At 39.6% G+C, this 21,103-nt stretch overlaps 1 protein-coding gene across 4 annotated transcripts in view; it reads right to left on the bottom strand.

Moving 5' to 3' along the window:
• Positions 1–1,937: 1,937 nt before the first annotated feature.
• Positions 1,938–21,103, bottom strand: part of Syt1 (synaptotagmin I) — a 532,145-nt gene continuing 512,979 nt past the window's right edge. For all 4 annotated transcript variants that reach the window (XM_005374359.2, XM_005374356.2, XM_005374358.2 and 1 more), the window contains 2 exons: positions 9,331–9,464; positions 1,938–5,023 (listed from right to left, as the gene is read on the bottom strand). In XM_005374359.2, the coding sequence (XP_005374416.1) occupies positions 4,817–5,023; positions 9,331–9,464 (341 nt within the window). In that variant the 3' untranslated portion in view covers positions 1,938–4,816. The remainder of the gene's footprint in view (positions 5,024–9,330; positions 9,465–21,103) is intronic.

The following is a 21,103-nucleotide window of genomic DNA, read 5'->3' as shown; positions in this document are numbered from 1 at the left end:
TTTTGCCCAGAACACTAGACGGAAGGCAGGAGAAGGCAGGACCCCCTTCCTGCTTCTAGCTTCTGTCAGTTTCCCTCTAGCAGTAGTGAGCAGCCACTGATCAGAGCCTTTCAGCCTTCCCGTAGCCTCCTGTGTGGCGTCTCTTATGGCCCTGTACCAGCATCTGATACTTTTGGTGGGCCTGGCATTACTGGGGCCTCCCTGTGGCATGTCCCAGAGTTGTAACCCATCCTCTGTGGCCGGGTTCCTCTAGCTCTGGTTTCTCCTCCATCCTTGACTGCTCTCTACTGATGTCCGGATTGCCCAAGGCCTCTGCTTCCACGGTGCTCCCGCTGGGGCCAGTTTCCCATAACAAATTTCCCTTCCGAAATACCCGAAGTGGTGAGTTTTCCTGACTACTGTACCTAATAAATATCTTAAGTGTATGTGCCCGAGACCTAGGAGCCTCTGGGGAAAGTACGCATGAAAAAAAAAGATAGGTTTTTTTCAATCATTCGTTACAAAATATTCTTAAAATATTTTGGATCAAATTTTAAGAACACACATTACTCACCATTGACAACCAGTTGTACTTATAATGCTGATGGCTTTGTTGCTATTGCTCCTGGTGTTTCTTATGATTTCTTTTTAAACATATATTTAGGACCTTTTGCCCATTGCTTCCTTACAGACAATAGCAGTTGAGTGGTCTGAGTAGCTGGCCGTTGAAGCATTTTGGCCGCCTCTATCCTAACTTAGCAGAGCTAACTGAAGCTAACTATCAAAGGCTTTATCACGGGTAAACTTGTCAGACAAGAACTTTTGCGCACATCTTGCCCACTCCCTGCCTTGGGTAACTCCTATTAGTTCCTTTGGTACTTTGCTGTGTTGTCATCCCTAGAAAACTCTTGTAGCGAATGCCTCCTCAAGAGTGGTATTGTGGGATAGAAATCCCAGGACACAGACTTTGGGATGGTGGTGAACAGGGAGGAGTTTAATGGAGCGTGCTCTTGGGAACCACACCTACAAAAGAGCAAAAAAAAGAAAAAAAACACCGGGTGAGGGGAAACGTTGAACGGCAGTGCAGTTGGCAAGGCAGTCTCAACCAGCCCTTGGGGCCATGGTGCTGAGACAGTGCTTCCCATAGATTTGAATGAGCTGTGGCTATGCCTGGGAAGAAAGCATGAACCTAGGTGAGGCAGCTTCCAGGGCCGCAGAGGGTAGAGAAACACAGCAGTCAGCTGGTAAGAGCTGCTTAAGGAAGGTCAGGGTGCCGCACCACAGAGGGTGGTCCCCTGCGTGACCTTAGGGCCCACAACCCTTACTTTTAAGTACACATCATGGTGCATTATGAGTGTGTTTACGTGTCAGTCTGAGACTGGCTTCCAGCATTCATTAAAAACATGGTACACAGTAGGCATCTGATTAATACTGAATTTAGCATAGGAAAGGTGTTTACTTCTAGTGATTGCAGTATCCAGGGATTTAATGGGTTATATTCTCCTCTAAAAATGGAGATAAAACAATCATGTTTTTGGTTTCAGTCTGGAGAAATTATGTGACTTAGGCTGTGGAGTAATACCACAGAGGACACATTTTGGGCAAAATTTCAGGGCTTAAGTTATGCCAAGTGAATTGACTATAAACAGCACCGTGAAGCATAGGTTGTGAACAACACTGCCCAGGACCCTGTCTGTGTTGTTTTCCTACAGCCACTCTGTAGTCCTAGATATGATCCAGAGCTGGTACCCAGTGTAAGCGCTGGTTTAGATGCTGCTGCTTCCAGCTGTCCCCAAAAGTCAGGGGGCTGGGGATTTAGCTCAGTGGCACAGCGCCTGCCTGGCAAGCGCGAGATTGTGAGTTTGATCCCTGGTACTGGAAAAAAACCAAAAAAAAGTCAGCAAGCCCTTGACCTTCCACGAGGGTCAGACAAGAAAAAAAGCGGAAAGGCAGCAACATCAACAGGAAATAAAACATTTTTATTGAATATCAGTGTAATATGTTAAGTCATTTTTAACAACAATCAGAAAACTACTGTGGAATTCACTACACAAAGTAAAACAAACTTTAAACCACCTCATCAAAAAATGAAGGTAAAATACAGCTAAAGTAGTTGGCTCGCGGGCCACGAGCCTTATGGCAGAAGAAGACACCCCAACATTTCTACAAGACACAGAGGAAACCCACACATAGAAACACTCAAGCAGGCAGTAAATATACACAAAGGCAACTAGGATCTTTCTAGGGCATCAGAGTCTAATACTTTACACAGCTTTGTCAGAAGGTACATGTGGCTTATCTGAGGATGAAACTTGGTCATAAAGCAGGTTCGGTCACCAGCTTGTGAAAGATGACATAGAATCCACTAATTTAATGGTGACAATCTCATGTTGGCAGTGTTGCAAGAGGATGTGTTAGTGGTACTGTAATGCAAGAAATAATGTCTGTTCCACAGCTTGAACCTGCTTGCTTGAAAGTGTTGTTTCATTGTGAACAATTTAAAGCTGAAGACAGTGAAATTAAATGTCAGTTCTTGGTATTTAAGGAAAAAGTCAACTCTCTCTCTTTGGTAGTTTGGTTCTTGAAATTGCAAACATTCTCCTCTGAATTTTGTATTCAAATCCATGGTTAATCTCCAGTATAACTTGAACATTTTCTATTACCTCTGTTTTTTAAAAAGTATGGACCATCATCAAAAAGAGATGTTACTCTCCCTTTGCCCTTGTGTCTACTCCATTTCTAAGACTTTGCTAGGATGGGGTTGCAGGTGAAAGGGCTTGCCTCTTCCTTGATGAGGAAAGAATAATGACAGATACTTTAGTTTTACTGGGAAACAGCCAACCCCATGTTTAAAGTCTACCATCAGCCCTTTTTGAATTCTCGAGTTTTTCTTTTAAACATGGAGTGTTGTCCTAAAGACAGAACATGAAGCCAATGCTTCGTTTTCCTCCACTGTATCTTGCTATATGTGAAGGTACGTGCTCATGTCAGAGCATCCGTCCTCTCTGTGGCCTAGAAGTTAAAATGAGTCACAGAAGCCAGCGGGAGAAAAGACTAGAAGCAGTGTGAGATAACAGGCTACCCTTCTGCAAAGTGGTTGTCTACATAATGGGGAAAATATGGAGTATTGCACAGTGCTTGACAAAATGCTGTGTGTTCCACCCCAGTCTATGCGTCTTTCTTGTTCTATGCATAGCTCTTCAGTTCTGAATTGGTCCTTTGTAATAAGAACTGTTTGTGCTACACACACCTTGGGCAGTGCAGTAGAAGGGAATGGCAGTATTGTTACAATATCACTACGTAATAAACTGAGTGCTATCCACTGAGGAAACTACGTGTCTAAGCACACACGGCAGTCACAGTGTTACACAGAGCAGTCCTTTAAGACTTATGGAATGACTAGTAGCTTTGTAATAGTGCCAGTTACTACATAATAACATTGAAAACATTTAAAAACTCCTCCTCACTCGAGCATCTAGTGTACATAAGAGGTTGCTTCAGTTTTCTAGAACTTGTTCTTAGTTTTGTTTCACCTTTGTTTAAAGGACAAATTAAAACTTATTTAAGTAAAAAGAGCATATAAAAAAGATCACCAGCTGTCTGTTTTGGCTTAATTGAAGTGCATTCAGAACTATGGCTAATTGATTTTATTTTTTTTTTCTTCATCTTGTGATGGGATTACAATACTGTCTGTTTACCACAAAGTAATTTTGTGTATAAGCACAGATTGCTGTGTTAAAAATATTCTGCATTCCTTCTATCTGGTTTTGTATAATAAAATATTTTGTTACAAAGTCTACTGTGCAAACCTTTTGGAATTGTATGGATGTGAAATCTGGAACAGAATTCACAGGATACACATTTTGTATAAAGGTGATAACGGAGAGCTTTTTTTTTCCTTTTTAAATAGTCAGGCAGTATTTCAGAAATGCTGACTTCTGCCCTCTGCTCCTCCTCCCCCACCCCATCCCCAAACAAACCAATGCAAACAACATGCATACACACGCACGCATACACTCATGCACATGTGCACACCATGGAACACCATCGTGTTGTTACTTTGTATATAATAGTCTGAATTCATTGACTCCTGTTCAGTTGCTTCCTCAAATGCAAGAGTGAGATCGTGAGCTTAGCTTTGCAGGTTTGCACACACAGATGCTGTTCTGGTTTGTGGCTATGCTTCCTTGAGGTCAGCTTTGATGCTGCTCAGATCATGCTGTTTTGCCTGTGAGAGAATTCTACAAAATTGGATTCACCCACAAAATATGTGGTGTAAGCATATCTTGGTACTCAAGTGATTCAATAGAAAGCTCAGATTTAAATTGTCCTTTAAGATGTCTGTTTAACCGTACTAGTGCCTTGCAAGTTGATATTTTTGCTGGAATGCAGATGATACTATATTTACCATATAATATATTATCAGCTCTCCTATATCTCAGTCAATTTACATAGTTTAAAATAGAACATCTTATTAAAAACATCTAGATATACACAGATTAGGAAACGCTTACAACATACAAATACACAAACTAGAAATAAATCTTTAGCATACTGATATATACAATGGTGAGATACAATAAATAATTTTGGTCATGCTCTATCTACACATCATATTGCTTAAAAGAAGAGTAGATTTGGAGGGCAGTGGTATGATGAAGGGCATAGGGGCTCTCTACACTTAAATCTGTGCAAATTAAAACAGGATTTGAAGTACCACTGAATTGTGTTAAGAATGCATGGCTGGAGAAATGAAAGGACCCATATTACTGAGGTATTTACAGATACTGGCTAAAGAGCACTATGTGGGCAAATGCAGAAAGGCTTCTTTTTCCCTTTACTTCTTGACGGCCAGCATGGCATCGACTTCCTCCTCTACCTGCAGGGTGTGCCACTGGGCGATGGGTCGCCTGGGGTTGGCCAGCATGTCTGACCAGTGCCGCAGCTCCGCGCCGGTGCTGTTGTAGCCCACAAAGACTTTGCCGATGGCATCGTTCTTGCCAATCTTGTCATAGTCCAAAACAGTTACCACCACTTGCACTTTCTGAAAAAGGGCACACAGGGAACATGAAACGTCTAGCTCTATAGTCCTAGGGGGAATTGGAAATAAGAAGAGTTGACCCCAACCACCAGAATGAGGCTGAAAATGACTTCAGTATGAAAACTTGGGTCCAGTCTTTATTTTTCCAGCACATCATTATCACCACCATCATCACTATCATCATCATTTTAATACTTACCTGTCAATTTTTGTTATATATTTCACGTTACCCTAAGGCTTTTATAAATGGACTGTCACAGTTATTTCTCATGGTAGATCCCATTCATATTGCCTCTGTACAGATAAAGATGCTAAGCTCAGAGAAGTTACATGACCTGTCTGAGCTTGCACAGGAATGAGCAGGTTGGTTTCCAGAGCTTGTGCTATAAACTATCATAGTGTGCTGTGTGGGGCAAATTGTGTTATTCTTCTTTCTTTCTTTCTTTCTTTCTTTCTTTCTTTCTTTCTTTCTTTCTTTCTTTCTTTCTTTCTTTCTTTCTTTCTTTCCTCTCTCTCTCTCTCTCTCTCTCTCTCTCTCTCTCTCTCCCTCTCTCTCTTTTTTTTTTTTTTTTTTACCCAGAATCAAACTCATGACCTTGCACCTGCCAGGCAGGCGCTGTGCCACTGAGCTATATCCTTGGCCCAAAAGTTTTAAAAAGTAGTAACTAAACAAAGTTTTTTAAAAATTCGATCATATAGTCTCTCAATAAACATCTGTTAAGCAATTACTGTCTATCTGGCATTGACATCAAATGGACAGAACCTTTTAGGCCACATGGGATTTGCCTCAGTGAGTTCATCAATTGTGAGGGTTTACTTAATAACTACATTTGCACTAACTGAACTGATGAAAGGAGACTCATATCACTGTGGTATAGAATATTTTTTAAAAGTACACTTCAGTTTTCTTTGTAGGTAATAAATTTGTTCAGTTTGCAGATGTGATGACGCCCGTTTAAAACCTGAGTGCAGAGATGGAGATTTTAAAACAAAGAGCAATGCATTTGTGGCCAGTTAAAGAAAACAGAAAACATAATTCTGAAAGGCAGGATCAGATGAATTTGCAGCTGTGTTATATTCCTTCCATGGACTTTGTACTCTGAGGACTGAATTCTTGTGCTAGTGGACTAAGACATGCCACTGACGCACACCTGCGGAACAGGGAAGCAGAACTCCAGAAGTGGAGTTTCAAATTTGAAATGCAACATACTGGCAAAGAGGGAGACCATCTTCATCGTGTGGGCTTTGGAGTGATTCTGTAGTTAGGAACGTCACCCACACACTGAGCGGTGTTTGGAACCAAGGACAAGATGGTACTTGATGCTTCAATCCTCAGAACTCGCCCCAAGCAAATTCATGAGGGAATGGGATGGCGGACGTTATGAACAAAGGTAACAGGGTGGGGTGAGCCTTGGTTATTCCACTGAGGAATAAATTGATAGCGGCATTCAACACAAAGGATCCTTGTAAAGACCCTGAGCTAACTTTTCAAGCTTCCTGTGTAGTTTTTCCTCCATTTCTTGTGTGAGGGTAATAACATTTCACATGACTTCGGAAATCAGATAGAAGGTAGATAATTTCATAATGCGAGGAGAGGGAAACCCTAAATCCTTGTTTAAGCAAGGGGTACACTCACTTATTTTTCCTAGGGAAGTGAAAGAGTAGGAAAGTGGCATTCTGGGAAAAAAAAATCCTAGAAGAAAAAATTGACTCACCGAGCAGAGAAAGGGTTCTAATCAAAGGAATTATTATTTCATGGCTAATAAATTCTACATTGGGCTCAGATTCTATCATCTCTAAGTTGCTGTCCCAGAAACTCAAAATTTGGCTCTGTAAATGTGCTTTACATTCAATATGTTTGTATTTTGTACAATATGTAGTCAGAAAAGGACATTACTTTTTAAAGGTATAGAATTGTAGCTTAAAGAAGAAAGTTTGCAATAGGATTTCTTTTGATATCAGTGTCCTGCTTTGTATTGTTTTGTGGAATTAAAAAAATAAAATACCAGGAAGAGTTAGTTTCCATAAGAATAAGGTCTGAGGACTTGAAAGAGTTCACTGAACAAATATTGTGAAATAAATTGTTGGAGAAAACTGATATCTGAGGGATTTTCCACTTGGTGCAAAAGAATGGATTCAAGGTTCAGGCTACTGAATGAACGATTGGGAGCAAGGAATCAGTGTCCTGCTACGCCATTTACTTATATAACAGCTGTTGAAAGTAAATAACTCTACATAATTTGTCACTGTGAGAAAAATGTGAGAAAGGTTATATAAAAACCATGAACCAATATGAGGAAGCTAGAGTTCCTGGTTATTTTTGGCCACTTAAAACTTCCTTATATAATGGAGAAGCTACTAACCACAGGTAATGGTTTAAATTTAATTCTAAGTAAGTTGAAATAAAATAATGTTGGAACTGAGGTATTCATTAGCTACCAGTAAGTACCATGTTGGGCAGTCTGGATTGTAACAAATTTCCATCATCTCAGAGTTCTATTGGACAATATTAGTTCATGTATTTTATGTTATTGTTTAATTCATTCTCTGAAGGAGATACACTAGCATTGTGAATAATAATAATGATGATGATAACTTTACTGTTCCTATGTGCTAGGGTGTCCCAATGATTTTATATACATAATCACATTTTGACATAAATTGTTATTGTTGGGCCAGGGATATAGCTCATTGGCACAGTGCCTGCCTGGCAAGCACAAGGTTGTGAGTTCGGTTCCCCAAAACACACACAAAGTTGTTATTGTCTTGTTTAATAAGTGAGGGAATTCTAACCTTTTGTTTGCTTATATATATAACTGAGTTATAATGGTAGGCATTATAAGGGTATTGCAAGGATCAAATGAAATTATACAGGTAAAATACTTAACTTGGCTGTAGGCACATACTATATAATACATCTTGCTAGTATGTATTAGCTTTTTATGTAATAAACATGTGCTTAATTTCCAAGATACTATATTCTAAGAAGAAATTTAAAATGCATGAAAACTATTTGTTGACTTTTGTTATTCTGGATCCTTAGAAGGTTCCATGTCACAGTTTTTATGTCCATTTTTCATTTCTCCTTCAAGTTATAGGTAAATATTTATATCACTGACAAGATGGACCCATAACAGTTATTTAACAAAATATACAAATAGTGGTGTTTTATGCATTTGACTCCCTGCTACCCACTGAAGACTACTGAGAAATAACCCATAGTTATCACATGTGAACTCTGAAGTCTTATGGTATAACTAGGGAGATGGCACAAAAACTTAAATATTGTTTTAAATCCCTACAACAAAAAATCATATATGATAATTGTGGCTACAGGTAGCATCTTATTTTGAACATGTTAACTACAAGATCTTTTAATGGGATACTTCCTATCATAATATTATTCTTTGTATTGTAGCATAAAAGATTTAAAGATTTATTTTTGCTAAACCATTTTTCACTGCAGACAGCCTTAAAATAAAATAGAGGGCAGCAGGGGCAACTCAGTGGCAGAGTGTTTGCTTAACTTGTACAAGGCCCTGGGTTTATACCTAGCATTTCGTTATGATTCTTTTTTTCTTTTTATACCAAGAAACAAACTCATGACCTTGTGCTTTCCAGGCAGGTGCTATGCCACTGAGCTATATCCTCAGCCCTATACCTAGCATCTCAAAAAAGGAAATAAAAAAGTTGAAATAGATTAGATATATTTAATAAAATACATAAGCTCTTAAATTTCTGGTGCAGGAGTCAGTGCTGCATATCATAACAAGTCTCTTTTAAGAAACACTCATCCATTCCAACTCAGACATAGGAAGCTGAATTTAAGCAATTAAAAAGAAATTAAGCCTAATTTTTCTATTGTCAATCATTTTTGATAAAGATTTAAGATGCTGAAGAGTTAACATCAACCAAAAATATTTCTGTTGTCACTCTTTTTTGCTCTAAAGATGCAATAAGAAGAATTACTTATTATAGTCTGGGAATAAATACTGGAAGCTCATCTTCTCTTCACTTTTAAACTTCAGAGTTGAACTCTTCGAGTTAGGAAAGTTGTTCCGTTTCTTTTCTTTTTTCTACCTTGTTTCTGCTCAGCAGAAGGCCAGCTGTCTTTAGCTGGTGAATCAGCACCTGCTGTGCTGTGCCTTCCTGGCGTCCTCCTGGAAGTGGTTCAGGCATCAGATGCGCTCGGGAATAAGAATGGCGGTGCTAATGAAAGCATGGGAGCTGGTAATTTACAAGCTCTGTGAATAATTCTGTGCTCTGAGGAGTGAAATTGGATGGGAGGACAAAGTTATGTCTGACTTTACCTGGATTTGCTCGAAAGGTACTTCAAAGCTGAACGACTCATTGTAGTAGGGGTTAAGTGTGTTCTTCTTAATTGTGGTCTTTTTCTTCTTCAGCCTCTTGCCGTTCTGCATCAGATGGATCTTCACATAAGGATCTGAAACACAGAAACAAATAATTTGAAGGGATTAGAGACATCGTTTAGATCATGTAACATATAAAGGACCAAGAATTTCCAAATGATAAATAATTACACAGGATAGATTCACTATCTTTTCTAAAATTTTGAGCCTTTTTGGTTGTGGGAATTCTTAAGTAACCTGTGGAACGTGTCTTTGCCGAGCTGTGCGAATATTTACTTTTGGATTTGAGAGCGAGAGCGGTAGTGTGATGCTAAACCAGATCTCTGGGGGGAAGAGTCTCAACATGGAACATTTGCAGATTTCTGTGGTATAAATATGCTCTCCATGACTGATTTTAAGCCACAAACAGTTTAACAGCTGGCTTGTAAATTCTCTGCAAACAACTGTTCGCTTTCGTGCGCCGGCTGAGCGCTTGGCTGCAGTGCACCACTGCTTGGGAATAAAATGCGATGGAGGGAGGACAAAGGAGTGATTTCTTTCATTCATTTATTCATTTACTCCACCAATGTTAATTGAATGCCTGAGATGTGAAGAGCACTGTTAGGCCCTGGGGATACAGGATCGTGAACACAGCAGACTTTCTCTGTCTTCACCACGGCACTTCAGGCTTGTGGAGGAATTAGTAGGTTGGTGAAGGAATGAAACACCTGTGAAAATAGAACAAGAGTGCTGTGCAAGAGAAGAGCAGAGTAGAGACCTAATAGAGACCACCAGGGCTGCTGCTGTGACTCACCAGGCAGGGATGAAATTATTTAATTGCTCAGGTGAGGCCTGTGTGAAAGTGACCTTTGACCTGGGACGTGAAGATTGAAGAAGGAGAAGTTGGCTCTGTGTGTGTGTGTGTGTGTGAGAGAGAGAGAGAGAGACAGACAGACAGTGCGAGTGCGGAATATTCCTAGGAAAGGGCTTCCTTCAGGCATTCAAGGAAAAGAGAATACACAGAGCTGAGGAGAAAAGGGGCAGAAGGACTCTCTGAGCACGTCCCCTGACGCCTCCCGAGGCCAAGGCAAAGCAGTAGGTACATCCCGGGAAGGTGAGGCAGTCCCACCTGCAGCTCCGGTACTGATGGACGAACCACATACTTTCAGATCACTAGGAACCACTGTGCAGAATGCCAAATAAAACTTCTCCGTTTTCTTAAACATTGTTGCATTTTATATGTAATCTATGTCCATTATATAACAACATCAAAAGGCAATGAAAAGAAAAAAAAAGAAAAAAGTGTGAAATCATTCAAACACCGATTGCCACGCCTCACAAATGTTCTCTCCTCTCTCCCATACCGTGGGTTCAGGACGGTGTAATCTAGTCTACTGCCCACATAAGTTTAAAAGAGAAAACTGAATATTTAAGAAAGGCTGTCTTTCTCTACTGCTCAGTTGTGAAGAACAGAAACTTTGCCTGCAGTATTCACTACATGCCTTCACTAAAACAGAGTCTGACACGTATCCAAATTTTTTGGAGGGTGGTGCTTGCACTGGAACCCAGGGCCTCACATACACTGAGCATAAACTCTACCACTGCACTATACCTCTAGCTCCATATTCTTGGCCCAGCCATTTGAAGTCTCAAAGATTGCTTCTCCATTTTTCATCTGCTCCCTGATGAGCTTTATTTTGAAGTCTTCCCGGGTTCTTCCACCGCATCGTCCTGGAGTCTAGTCCCTTCGCATATGGCCCTAATCCTTTGCTTAGCTCATTAGTAACTTTTTCTGAGACCTAAAACTTGTTCCTTTCTCCTGACTGTTGGCTGAGTCCTGTCAATGGAAATATTCCCATCCAGTTGTGAGTCACGTCTATGCTTTGACAACATAGAGATTTTTAAAGGCTAAGACCAACTTGCCTGCAAAATAAGACTCTGGATGGTTAAATTTGTTCATTTTAGAGACTGTGCTGCAGAGCAAATTGTTGCCAGCACACAGTTTTTTCCTGGCTCAGAAGTCCTGGTAATTGTAAGCACAATTATACGGAAATGATAAAGTAAGCTGTTGTAAGTCTCACTGACGTTGTTACTGCTTTTCCTGAATAGAGCTGCTAGATGCCATATGTGGCGTCTAAATATCCCTTAGGTTTTTGAAAGCATGTAAACAGCAAGGGGAAATATGCAAGCTACGTAATTGGGTGATTATCCTCGAGCACTCTATGTCTCTGTGGCTTGTGGATTCCTTCTATTCCCAAAGGCAAGCAGTCATGGAAAGCTTTATCATCTACGCACTGAGGACTCTTGATCGTCACCATTTAGACAATCCCCATTACCATCAAAACAGATGCAAGACTTGGGATACTTTCATCTCTTTCATTTGTTTAATTTGTCTGAAAACAACAGTCGGGACTTAAAAAAAACACTCTGTAGAAAAGAAGTTCTTTTTTCAGACGTCTGTCTAATTTCTAATGATGTATGGCTAACTCTTCTGAAAAATGATAACCTAGGATCAGAAAGAAGATGCTTCATTTCCAAGAAAATGTATATCTCTTCATGCCCTCATTTTGGGTCAGTTGAGGCTTATCACTTGGGTTTTTTTTTTTTTTTTTTTCTGTCGTTTTGAGACAAGGTCTTGCTATGCAGTTCAGGCTGGCCTTGATCTCACTTTGTAGCCCAGGCTGGTCTCAAACTTGCAGCAATCCTCCTGCCTCAGCCTCCCAAGTGCTGGGATTACAAACATGTGCCACCACGCCTAGCTATCATTTGGTTTTATCATTGACATGTCACTGCTGTCCTTCACACACTATTGTAAGCTTCTACTCCTGTTTTAAATAAAATTAGCTAGACTTTTATCTCCCATTTTTGTCATAATTGTTCTAATTGGGAAGATTTTTAGGACACTGGAATGAGATCACTCTTAAACTTTCATATGTTGATAAGCCTTTTTAATGTACCAAATCAAATTTTTGCTCCTAACGTTCACAATTATGGTAGGTGGAATAATAGCTCTTGCAAAAATATCACATTCTGATCCATGAAGCTGAGTGTATGCTACATGGCAAAAAGAAATTTGCAAATATGATTAGGGACTATGATATCATCCTAGCGTACCCAGGAGGCCCTAATCTAGTACACAGAAAGTCTTCCCTGACAGTGGTCAGAAAGAGATACTGCCATATAAGAAGAGCCAGAGACATGCTAGGTTTCTAGCTTTGCAGATGGAAGAAGGGGTCGTAACCTGGGGACTGTGCGTGACCTGTAACAGCTACAAAAGGCAAGGAAATGGATTCCCCAGAGGCCCTCCAGAATGGAATCCAGCCCTGCTAACGCTTTAATTTTATCCCAGTAAGACTTCTATCACACTTCTTTTAAGAGATCTAAGAATTAGTTAATTTTATAAAGAGACAGAAACTGTCTCTATTTGTTGTGTGTAGTATGATATTTGAAAATATATGTACATCATGGAGTTGCTAAATTGAGCTAATGAACATAAACATTATCTAACATATACTTTATGTGGTGGGAACAGTTAGTGCTGACACTCAGCAATCTTCAGCTAATATTCTTTCTTATTAGCTATGGTCACCATGTGTTACAATACACCTGCTGAGCTTCTTTCTCTTATCTAATGGCATGTGTCAGATTTTTCTAACTGGTAGAACTGTAAGATAATAAATATGTGTAATTTTAAGTCACTAAATTTTTAATAATTTATCATGACACCACACTAGAAAACTAATACAGCAAACAAATTTAAAGAGAAAAGTTCTGTTGTTTATCTAAAAGTGTGTGAGGATAACAGTCAAATTTAATGGGTATAGAAAATGATCTTTCAGAAAAAATTGATATTTTTTCCACTCTTATAGAAATGATTTTTCTGTTCATCAAACCAAAGTCTTGTTAATTAAAAAAAGAACAGAGAACATGGAGAGAACATGGAAGTCCAAAGGTAATGCTAATATACAGATTTTCAAGATCTATTGTAAAATAGTGAAATTAGATGAAATGAAATTGAAAAAGTTTTGGGTTTAAACTACTAATGTCCCTCTATATTTGTAAAAAACACACAGGCATGCACACACATCTATCTATCTATCTATCTATCTATCTATTTATCATCTATCTATCATCTATCTATCATCTGTCTTCATTTCCTTTAATTCTACCATAATCCCAGTGAGGATACTGAACCTAAGAAAAGGCGATTTTTTTTCCCCCAAGAACTCAAATCCAGGCCCTCTGTCAAAGCCTACTGTTTTTGGTGATGTGTTGGGGAGACAATTTAATATATAGCTTCTAAGTACTGTTTCTCGATGCAGACTAAGGTGGATCTTGGCTCTGCTACTGTCTAGCTGTGTGGTCTTGGGCAAGTTATTTACCTTTTCATGCCATAGTTTCTTCAAATGTAAAATGGTAAAAATGGTAATACCTAGCCCACAGATTTGTGAAGGGTAAGCTGAGTTACCATAAGGTAACTGCTTCAAAATGAGCCTGGGACATATTATTACTAATTATCATTATAATTTAGTGAAAGTGATAACATCTAAGGCAACATGTATGAGCCATACTCTCCAACTCACTTTGCTCAACTGCAGCCCACCCCTAGCGAGCGAGAAGTCTACTCATTTGCCCCAGGAGTAAGATAAACTCTTACAGTGTCAGTTTACATTTGGAAAGATGTATACCCACTCTAAGCAACTGGTTCATTAGTGATGGTTTTAATCATGTATGAGATAAAAGATAATTTCTTTCACTGCTGCCTGTATGAGGTAGTCTTGAAGTGTGAGATGAGAAAATACCTCAATATCCTGTGCTGTTTTCTCCCACTCATGACGTTAATAGATCAAATTATATGTAGCCAAAAAGTTCAGCTCAAAGTTGTAAGTGGAATCTTTTTACAGAGGCACTTGGATGGTGTGAATCAAAACCATGATTTATTGAGTCTTCTTGCAGATTCGGAGGCTAGCTGATGTTGACACACATATTATGTATGACATATCTACTTTCCTTACGCTGCCAGGGATGAAGGCATGGGGAAAAGGAATCTTTTGGCCTTCAGATTTGTGGTTATCAGGGGCAGGGCAATTAATACTTATTGTTGGGACGAGGTACTATCTATATTCCCTCTCTTAGTTTTCCTCTTAACTCTTTCCAACTGTGAGAAAATTTTATAATCTGGGTTCCACTTAGTTATAAAAATCCCTTCTTCCTTCCCTCCTTTTGTTTTTTCCTCCATTGCTCCCTATCCAGGGTGAGGGATAGGGAATCATTTTGTTAGAGCTATCATGATATGAATTGCTGAATCATTTATTGTGTAGGACACTGACCCGGGCCTGGAAGAGGACAGCTGAGGATCCCGGGGTAGGGGCCAGACGAATGTTGTGGCCTCACTAGCTGTTTTCAAGGATGGAGATACAGAGCTTGTTTGTCAAGTTTTATGATTAGCTGCTCAGCTCCAGCCTGTGAACAACTCTGAAGCTGCAGAAGCAATTCTGCAGCTCTGGCAGTTGGGCAGCCCCTCTTGAATAGAGCTCGTTGGCAGACAGTCTGCAGTCTGGCGCCATTACTTTTGTTCACAGTGCCTACATTCATGCATTAATTCTGAGTGAATGATTTCTCACATGTATCACTCAGATTAATGCATAAGTTTGCTCTTTTTAAGGGTTCCTTCCAATAACCCTTTTCTAGCACATTGGTTCAGCCCTGACACTCCAATGTCTAGCTCTAGGTAGAATGAACTATCACCTCCTTCGGGGATGACACTCCATCCCACTCACCTCCACCTGATAAGCGCTGGATACACCAAGTACACCATCCTCTGTAGCAACAGTATGTATCCCTATTTACCAGCTGTGCTTCTGTACTACTCCACCATGTTGTACAAAGACTTGGTGGGTTTGAGGACTTTGCCTCTGGAGAGGATGAGCATAGGGAGATTGGGAGTCAACAGACACCCTGGAGACTCTTTCAGATAATTTCTGATCTTGCCGTAGCTGGCATTCGCACCATATTGTTACTTGTCTTTTCCTCTTTGATATGAGCGGATACAACTCTATTTTCTCCTTTCCTTTTCTCTGCCTTAAGGCCCTCAAAGACATATCTTATGGCTTTCTCGTATTTGATGTTATTTAAACATGCCTACTAGGTCTTTTCACTCCTTTTTGCAGATATTCTACATTTCCAAAATTATTGCTACCTCTGTGAAACGAAGTTCCTGACCACAGAATCTGGGTCTGGAATGCAGTGTCTTTGCCAGTACTGGTGTCACTGGCACCGGTTTCTACATGGAAGATGATACAAAGTAAACTTGGAGAAAGTCTTTGGGGCCACGTACGAAATTCAGTAAGTGGTTTCCCTTCAATAACAGGGACCACGGCGAGTTTTCAGAAACAGATGTGCAGCCATGTGCTGTACCAGAAGCTACAACTACCTCAGTTCTATTATTCTCCAGTCAGAAACCCCTGAGCTCATTCTTTTCCCTTCAAGCCTGACTTGTGCTATGATTCCAGCTTTCTAGTCCAAGCAGTTAGAAACTCTCAGACCACCTTTTATTCTGTCTCTACCTCCCATGAATACCTACCATATTCTGCTAATTTACCTTTACTTGTTCTTCTGGTTAATTGTCCTCTTTCTAGTCCATCCCCACTTCCGAGGACCAGAAATCCAACCTCTTTTGTCATCACGTCTTCAGTTTCAAAGCATTCTTCAAATAACCATTGAACCTATATTTGATCACACCGTCCTTTTCATTAAAAACTGTCAGTGGCATTCATACCTCCATCCTACCTTACTTGTTTCGTTTTCTCCATGGTAGAAAAAATGCACTGTTCTCACAGAGAATTTAAATGCTGTGTCTTTGAACTGGCTGTCCTTCAGCCTGAAATGTCCTTTCTTTTCCTATCTTAATCTTGGCTTAAAAGTCACCTCTTCCCTGCCGATTTTACCGACGAATTTCTCATTCAGAATGTTTAGACAAGTCTTCTTTGCCTTGCAGCATTTTCTTTTGTAGTAACTATCTTTTCTGGTATTGGAGGACATTTGTGTTACTCTAATAACACAAAAACAATATTCCTATGGGAAAACTATGGGCTTCTTTTTTTTTTTTTTTTGGTCTTTCTCCAGTACCAGGAACCAAACTCACGACCTTGCACTTGCCAGGCAGGCGCTTTGCTGCTGAGCTAAATCCCCAGCCCCACTATGGGCTTCTTGATGAAGTTTGGGGAGGCCGTTTACTTGTAAAGTGAGAACTTCCTCCATTACTATTCTATACTCTATTGCCTTAGATCACTGTCACCCCTTTCTTCCCTTAGGCAGTTCTAATGTCAAATTATTCCAACTTCATAGAAATATAATTGCCAAACAGCTGGCTGTAAGCAATGATCCTTTTGTGTGAGATATAAAGGAGCCACTAAAGGCTTTTTGTATTTACAGTGAGAATTAGAAAGCAGCCGTTCAAAGCCAAATAATGCAAGATGCCTGCTGTTTTCATTTTGATAATTTTGGGTAGCAGTACCTTCTTTCTTAACTACCGCAGTGGCCGCGGGCCCTGGTGACGATGGCTCTTCCATTTTAGCCAAAGACTTCGCTTGATAAGAAAGAGACACAGTTTAGCTGGGAAGAGTCAGGGTCCCTAGATGACCTGGCGTGTTCAATCGCTTCTGAGTCAATACCCAGCTTCTGAGTAACCTCAGGTGGTTTTCCTTTTATCCTTTTTTTTTGGGATAATGTTCACTGAATTTCATCTTACAGTCTTAGATGAAGAAAGCAATATAGTTGTACCAATTAGGGCCCTGAATTTGAACTGACTGAAAACTCATTTCACTGAAATTTTACCTGGGAGCCAGCTGATTCAGTTAAAACTAGTTCTCCCAGATCCTCTGACGCAGTATAGCCGAATGAGTACCCTTGGGCTCTCAGATGTGAGCAGAAGTAGGGGGTCTGTAGCCTCTTCAGCGTACCCTTAGAGCAACAGAAAGTGTCTGGGAATATTTTGACTGTCATAACTTGATGGGAGAGGATGCCATGGAAATTGAGTGGGTAGAGGTCAGGGATTCTGCTAAATATCCTACCATGTATAAGGTAGATCCCAGTGGGAAAAAATGGGGAGGCCCAGAATGTCTGTAAGGGCTGCAGAGTTCCTTTCTTTTTTCTTGTAGCTGAATCGTGGGTGTGATGGTTTTGCAGTGACGCGGTTTTACCTTGCAACAGGAAGACAGTTTGTAGGGGATAGCGGAACAAGATAGGAAGACGCAGGTCCCTAGATGACCTCATGGCCTCAAACTGTCTACTAGTCTTAACTACTCACCTACATATAGGTATGAGGAAGGTAAAGAATTTAAGAAATAAATTCTGTCTTTTTGAGTTCCTGTATCTGGGGATCTCTTTTTTCTGCTGTTAATTCTGTTCTTTATGTCATACAAATTCAATCATAACAACAAGGTCTCTGGTTTGCCTGTGTCTCTGCACTTTTTCTATGAAGTCCTCCTCAAATCAAATTCCAAATAGTTGCTTTCCTAGCTTTTTTGGGCTTTCCTCTTATGCATTTCAGAATGAAAATAACGGCACCAGCTACAAGTCTCATAGCATCTCACAGTACCATCCAAGGGAAACAAGTTCGTACTCCAATTTCCAGGGAAAGTCTCAAGATTACTCTGAGTGGACTCACATAGATGAAATGCTTGCTCTATATTAATTTCTATGCTAAATAGAATGTAATGAGCTAGGCTGGCTGAGACTCAACTTATATATCCATCCTTAGATCAATGAGAAAAGCAAGGCAGGCTAACCTCTGGAGTTCGGGGTTGTCTCAACTTTATTTGAAGCTCAGTGCTAAAAGCAGAAGAATATGGAGGCTCTTCAACAGGAAGCAGAAGTTTCTTACCCAAAGAAGAAGCAATGGAAGATGGAAGGCAACTGATCAACGTTTACAGAACTTCTCAGTCTACTGTCTAGGATCCTATTTCTGCCTAAACTTGGAGATGTGCATATGCTTGTTTGCCAAGAAGTACTTCCTTCCCACATTCTACCAAATTTCTAGAAATAAACCATCAAGTACGTCTGTAAAATGGTGAAGTAATAGCAGAGACAGCAGAGTTAAAACATGGTAGATTTAGGTTCAGTTTCTTTGCCAAATGAAGTTTTTCCTTAGGCACTTACTGAGTAAGACTCCTTTCACTGGTAAGTCAATCACTTGCTGGTATACCGATAATTAAATAGTCATAGGATTCACGGAGCAAACAGTTTTAATTTCTATCACTGGCACTTTCAACATATTTACTTAGGAGAGCTTTATAAATAATTTATAAGTACTTAGGACTACATTAAAGTGTTTATATGTCTTTACAATTTAAAATGTCTGTGTAGATTAAAATGCTCTCTGTAATGCTGTAGGAAGGTTGCAACATTAAAAATATATTCTGGGAAAATTTTCTACATGGGTACACAATTCAAAAATGAACTTCCATTAGTTAAGTGCCGTGTTCATCAGAAGAAAACAACTTTACCTAAGTGACTACCACAGAGAAAATCAGCCCTGTTTTAATGAGACAAATCATAAAATAGCAAAGGCTGATTTTAGTTCATTAATGGTGGCAGAGTGCTTTGAAGAGACAAAAAAAATAAATACATAAAAGCAAAATGCTATTATTATGAATTAAATGAAAGCATTTTTATGGTGGTGGTAGGGAAACCACTGAATTCCAAGCAGCATTTCTAACACTGCCAAATGGTCTTTATGGGACTGCAAGCTGCTTGACTGAAAACGTGGGAATGCAAATACAAATGCTGAGGAATGAGGAGATAGCGAAGAAAGATCTCCAGGCAGGACAGGTTTATGAGCAAGTAAAGATAGCAGCTTGTGGGTTTGAGCTCCACACTCCGCACAGGAAGGAGTACATGCTGTTTGCATAATCTGAATATTTTCCCTGTTCAGATTTTAAGGAGAAATTCTTCATCTGTAACTCAAGTTTATTTCTCTTGTTCTTTGGAAAATCTTTCAGGAAGGGCAAACACGTGAGGATAGGAGAAGTAGTAATTATGTTTGATTCTTTCTGGATGACTACAAAGAGTCTTGTGGAATGACCGAGGATAAACTGTCTGAGCTGATTAACCAAAACAAAAACTGTCATATGATTCAGTAAAGCAAACAAAGTTGCAAATGGCAAATTTGACTGATTTTATTTCCCCTCTGGAGAGTTGGGCTTAGCTGCTGATATATACTAGAGGAAAGGTCCCTAATGAGATGCTTCTTTTTTAAAAATTTAAAATGTTTTTACTTGATGAAATAACACGAGTAACATTATTGTTTGCAACACTGCTAGGATTTTTAAGCACAGGTAATATGACAAATGGGTGGGACTTCTTATTCATGTAAGGACAACTGGCAGGCAATTCAACAGTACAAGAACAAAGAGAATGTGAGAATAGAGGCGCTCTCACCTGTCATATACCTAACTGGGGTTCATACTCGTCAGTAAAATCACCTCAAACTCGCCCAATTCAGGGTGAGTTTGACTAGAATCCTTCTCACCCTCATTAACTCCCTATTTGTACTTCTTCAAAATATCTACATGCCTGATAAATAAACATTCTGCCAAGCATCAGGGAGTTTGTGGGTTAAAGTAATCTTCGGAAGACTGAGGGAAAGATATGGAAGTACTCTAGGAGCAGAGAATCTCTCTCCATTTCCTGGTTTTGAACTATTTCTAGGACTTGTCAAAGGTCTGGGTAAATGTTCCATCGTGTGAAGTTCTGGCTTCTAGATTTCTTAGTTGGAAAAGTCTCAGTGCTTCTCTCTCAGTTTAAGGCATGAAAACATTTATTTCTCAGGGATGCTGCCTGCTCTTTGCTCCCTGTCTCCTCTGCCTAAGTGGCATTGCTGAGGCTGTGGATCTGGAAGAGGATGAAAAATGAATCTTTCGTTTTTCCACTTGAAAAAAGAGACAAAGTTTTTTGAGAACCATAATATTTTTAATAACTACTACATGCCACATTTGGGTTGGTTGGGATTTTGCAGTATGAATAGTGCATGTTCTGTTCTAAAATAACAAGAAAAACACACTTTGAACACTACGGTTTGTTTGTTATTATGTTTTAAAAATTTGAATTTTGATTCCCCTTACCCTCGTCCTTCCAGAGAGATTGTTTGGTTCACTGATGACCATATATGGTTCTCTTTCATAAGGCTGCAAAGCTCTGAAATCAGCTAGCACTCTGCATGTCAAGAAGATAAGTAGCTTCGCAGGAGAGATCAACTTCTACCTTGGTAATCTAGTTTCCTTACAATATTGGAAGGAGAAAATAAAAATAAACTATGGCTTCAATATTATCCTGCCTATAGGAAAATGACATGGAGTAATATAATTCCGTGATGATTGTACTGCTTCTTCTGAAGCAAATTTTTCATTAAAATAATCACCACACAAGAATATTTTAAATCTTAGTACAAACTACAATAATGTTACTATATACACTGATCACCTTGGAAGGGACATTATATAAGATGTCTCACCCTCGAGAAGTTTAAATCAGCCTGTTTTTGTAGCGGGAAAGATGTCCTCAGGGTGCGTGTTTTCTTGCTGTAGGGTGTGCACCCATAGCTGTGAGACAAACTCAGAGCAGGCAGGCAGGCAGGCAGTGGAAATGCTTCATTTGAACCTGAGGCTCTACACTCAGGAAATTCAAATAAATTTTATGAAGAGAGAACTAACATTTTTTTTCCCCCCCTGGTACT

Source organism: Chinchilla lanigera, unplaced genomic scaffold (assembly GCF_000276665.1).
Source record: "Chinchilla lanigera isolate Chin_1 unplaced genomic scaffold, ChiLan1.0 scaffold00004, whole genome shotgun sequence".
NCBI classification, from domain to species: domain Eukaryota; kingdom Metazoa; phylum Chordata; class Mammalia; order Rodentia; family Chinchillidae; genus Chinchilla; species Chinchilla lanigera.
This window is presented reverse-complemented; position numbering and strand designations above follow the sequence as displayed.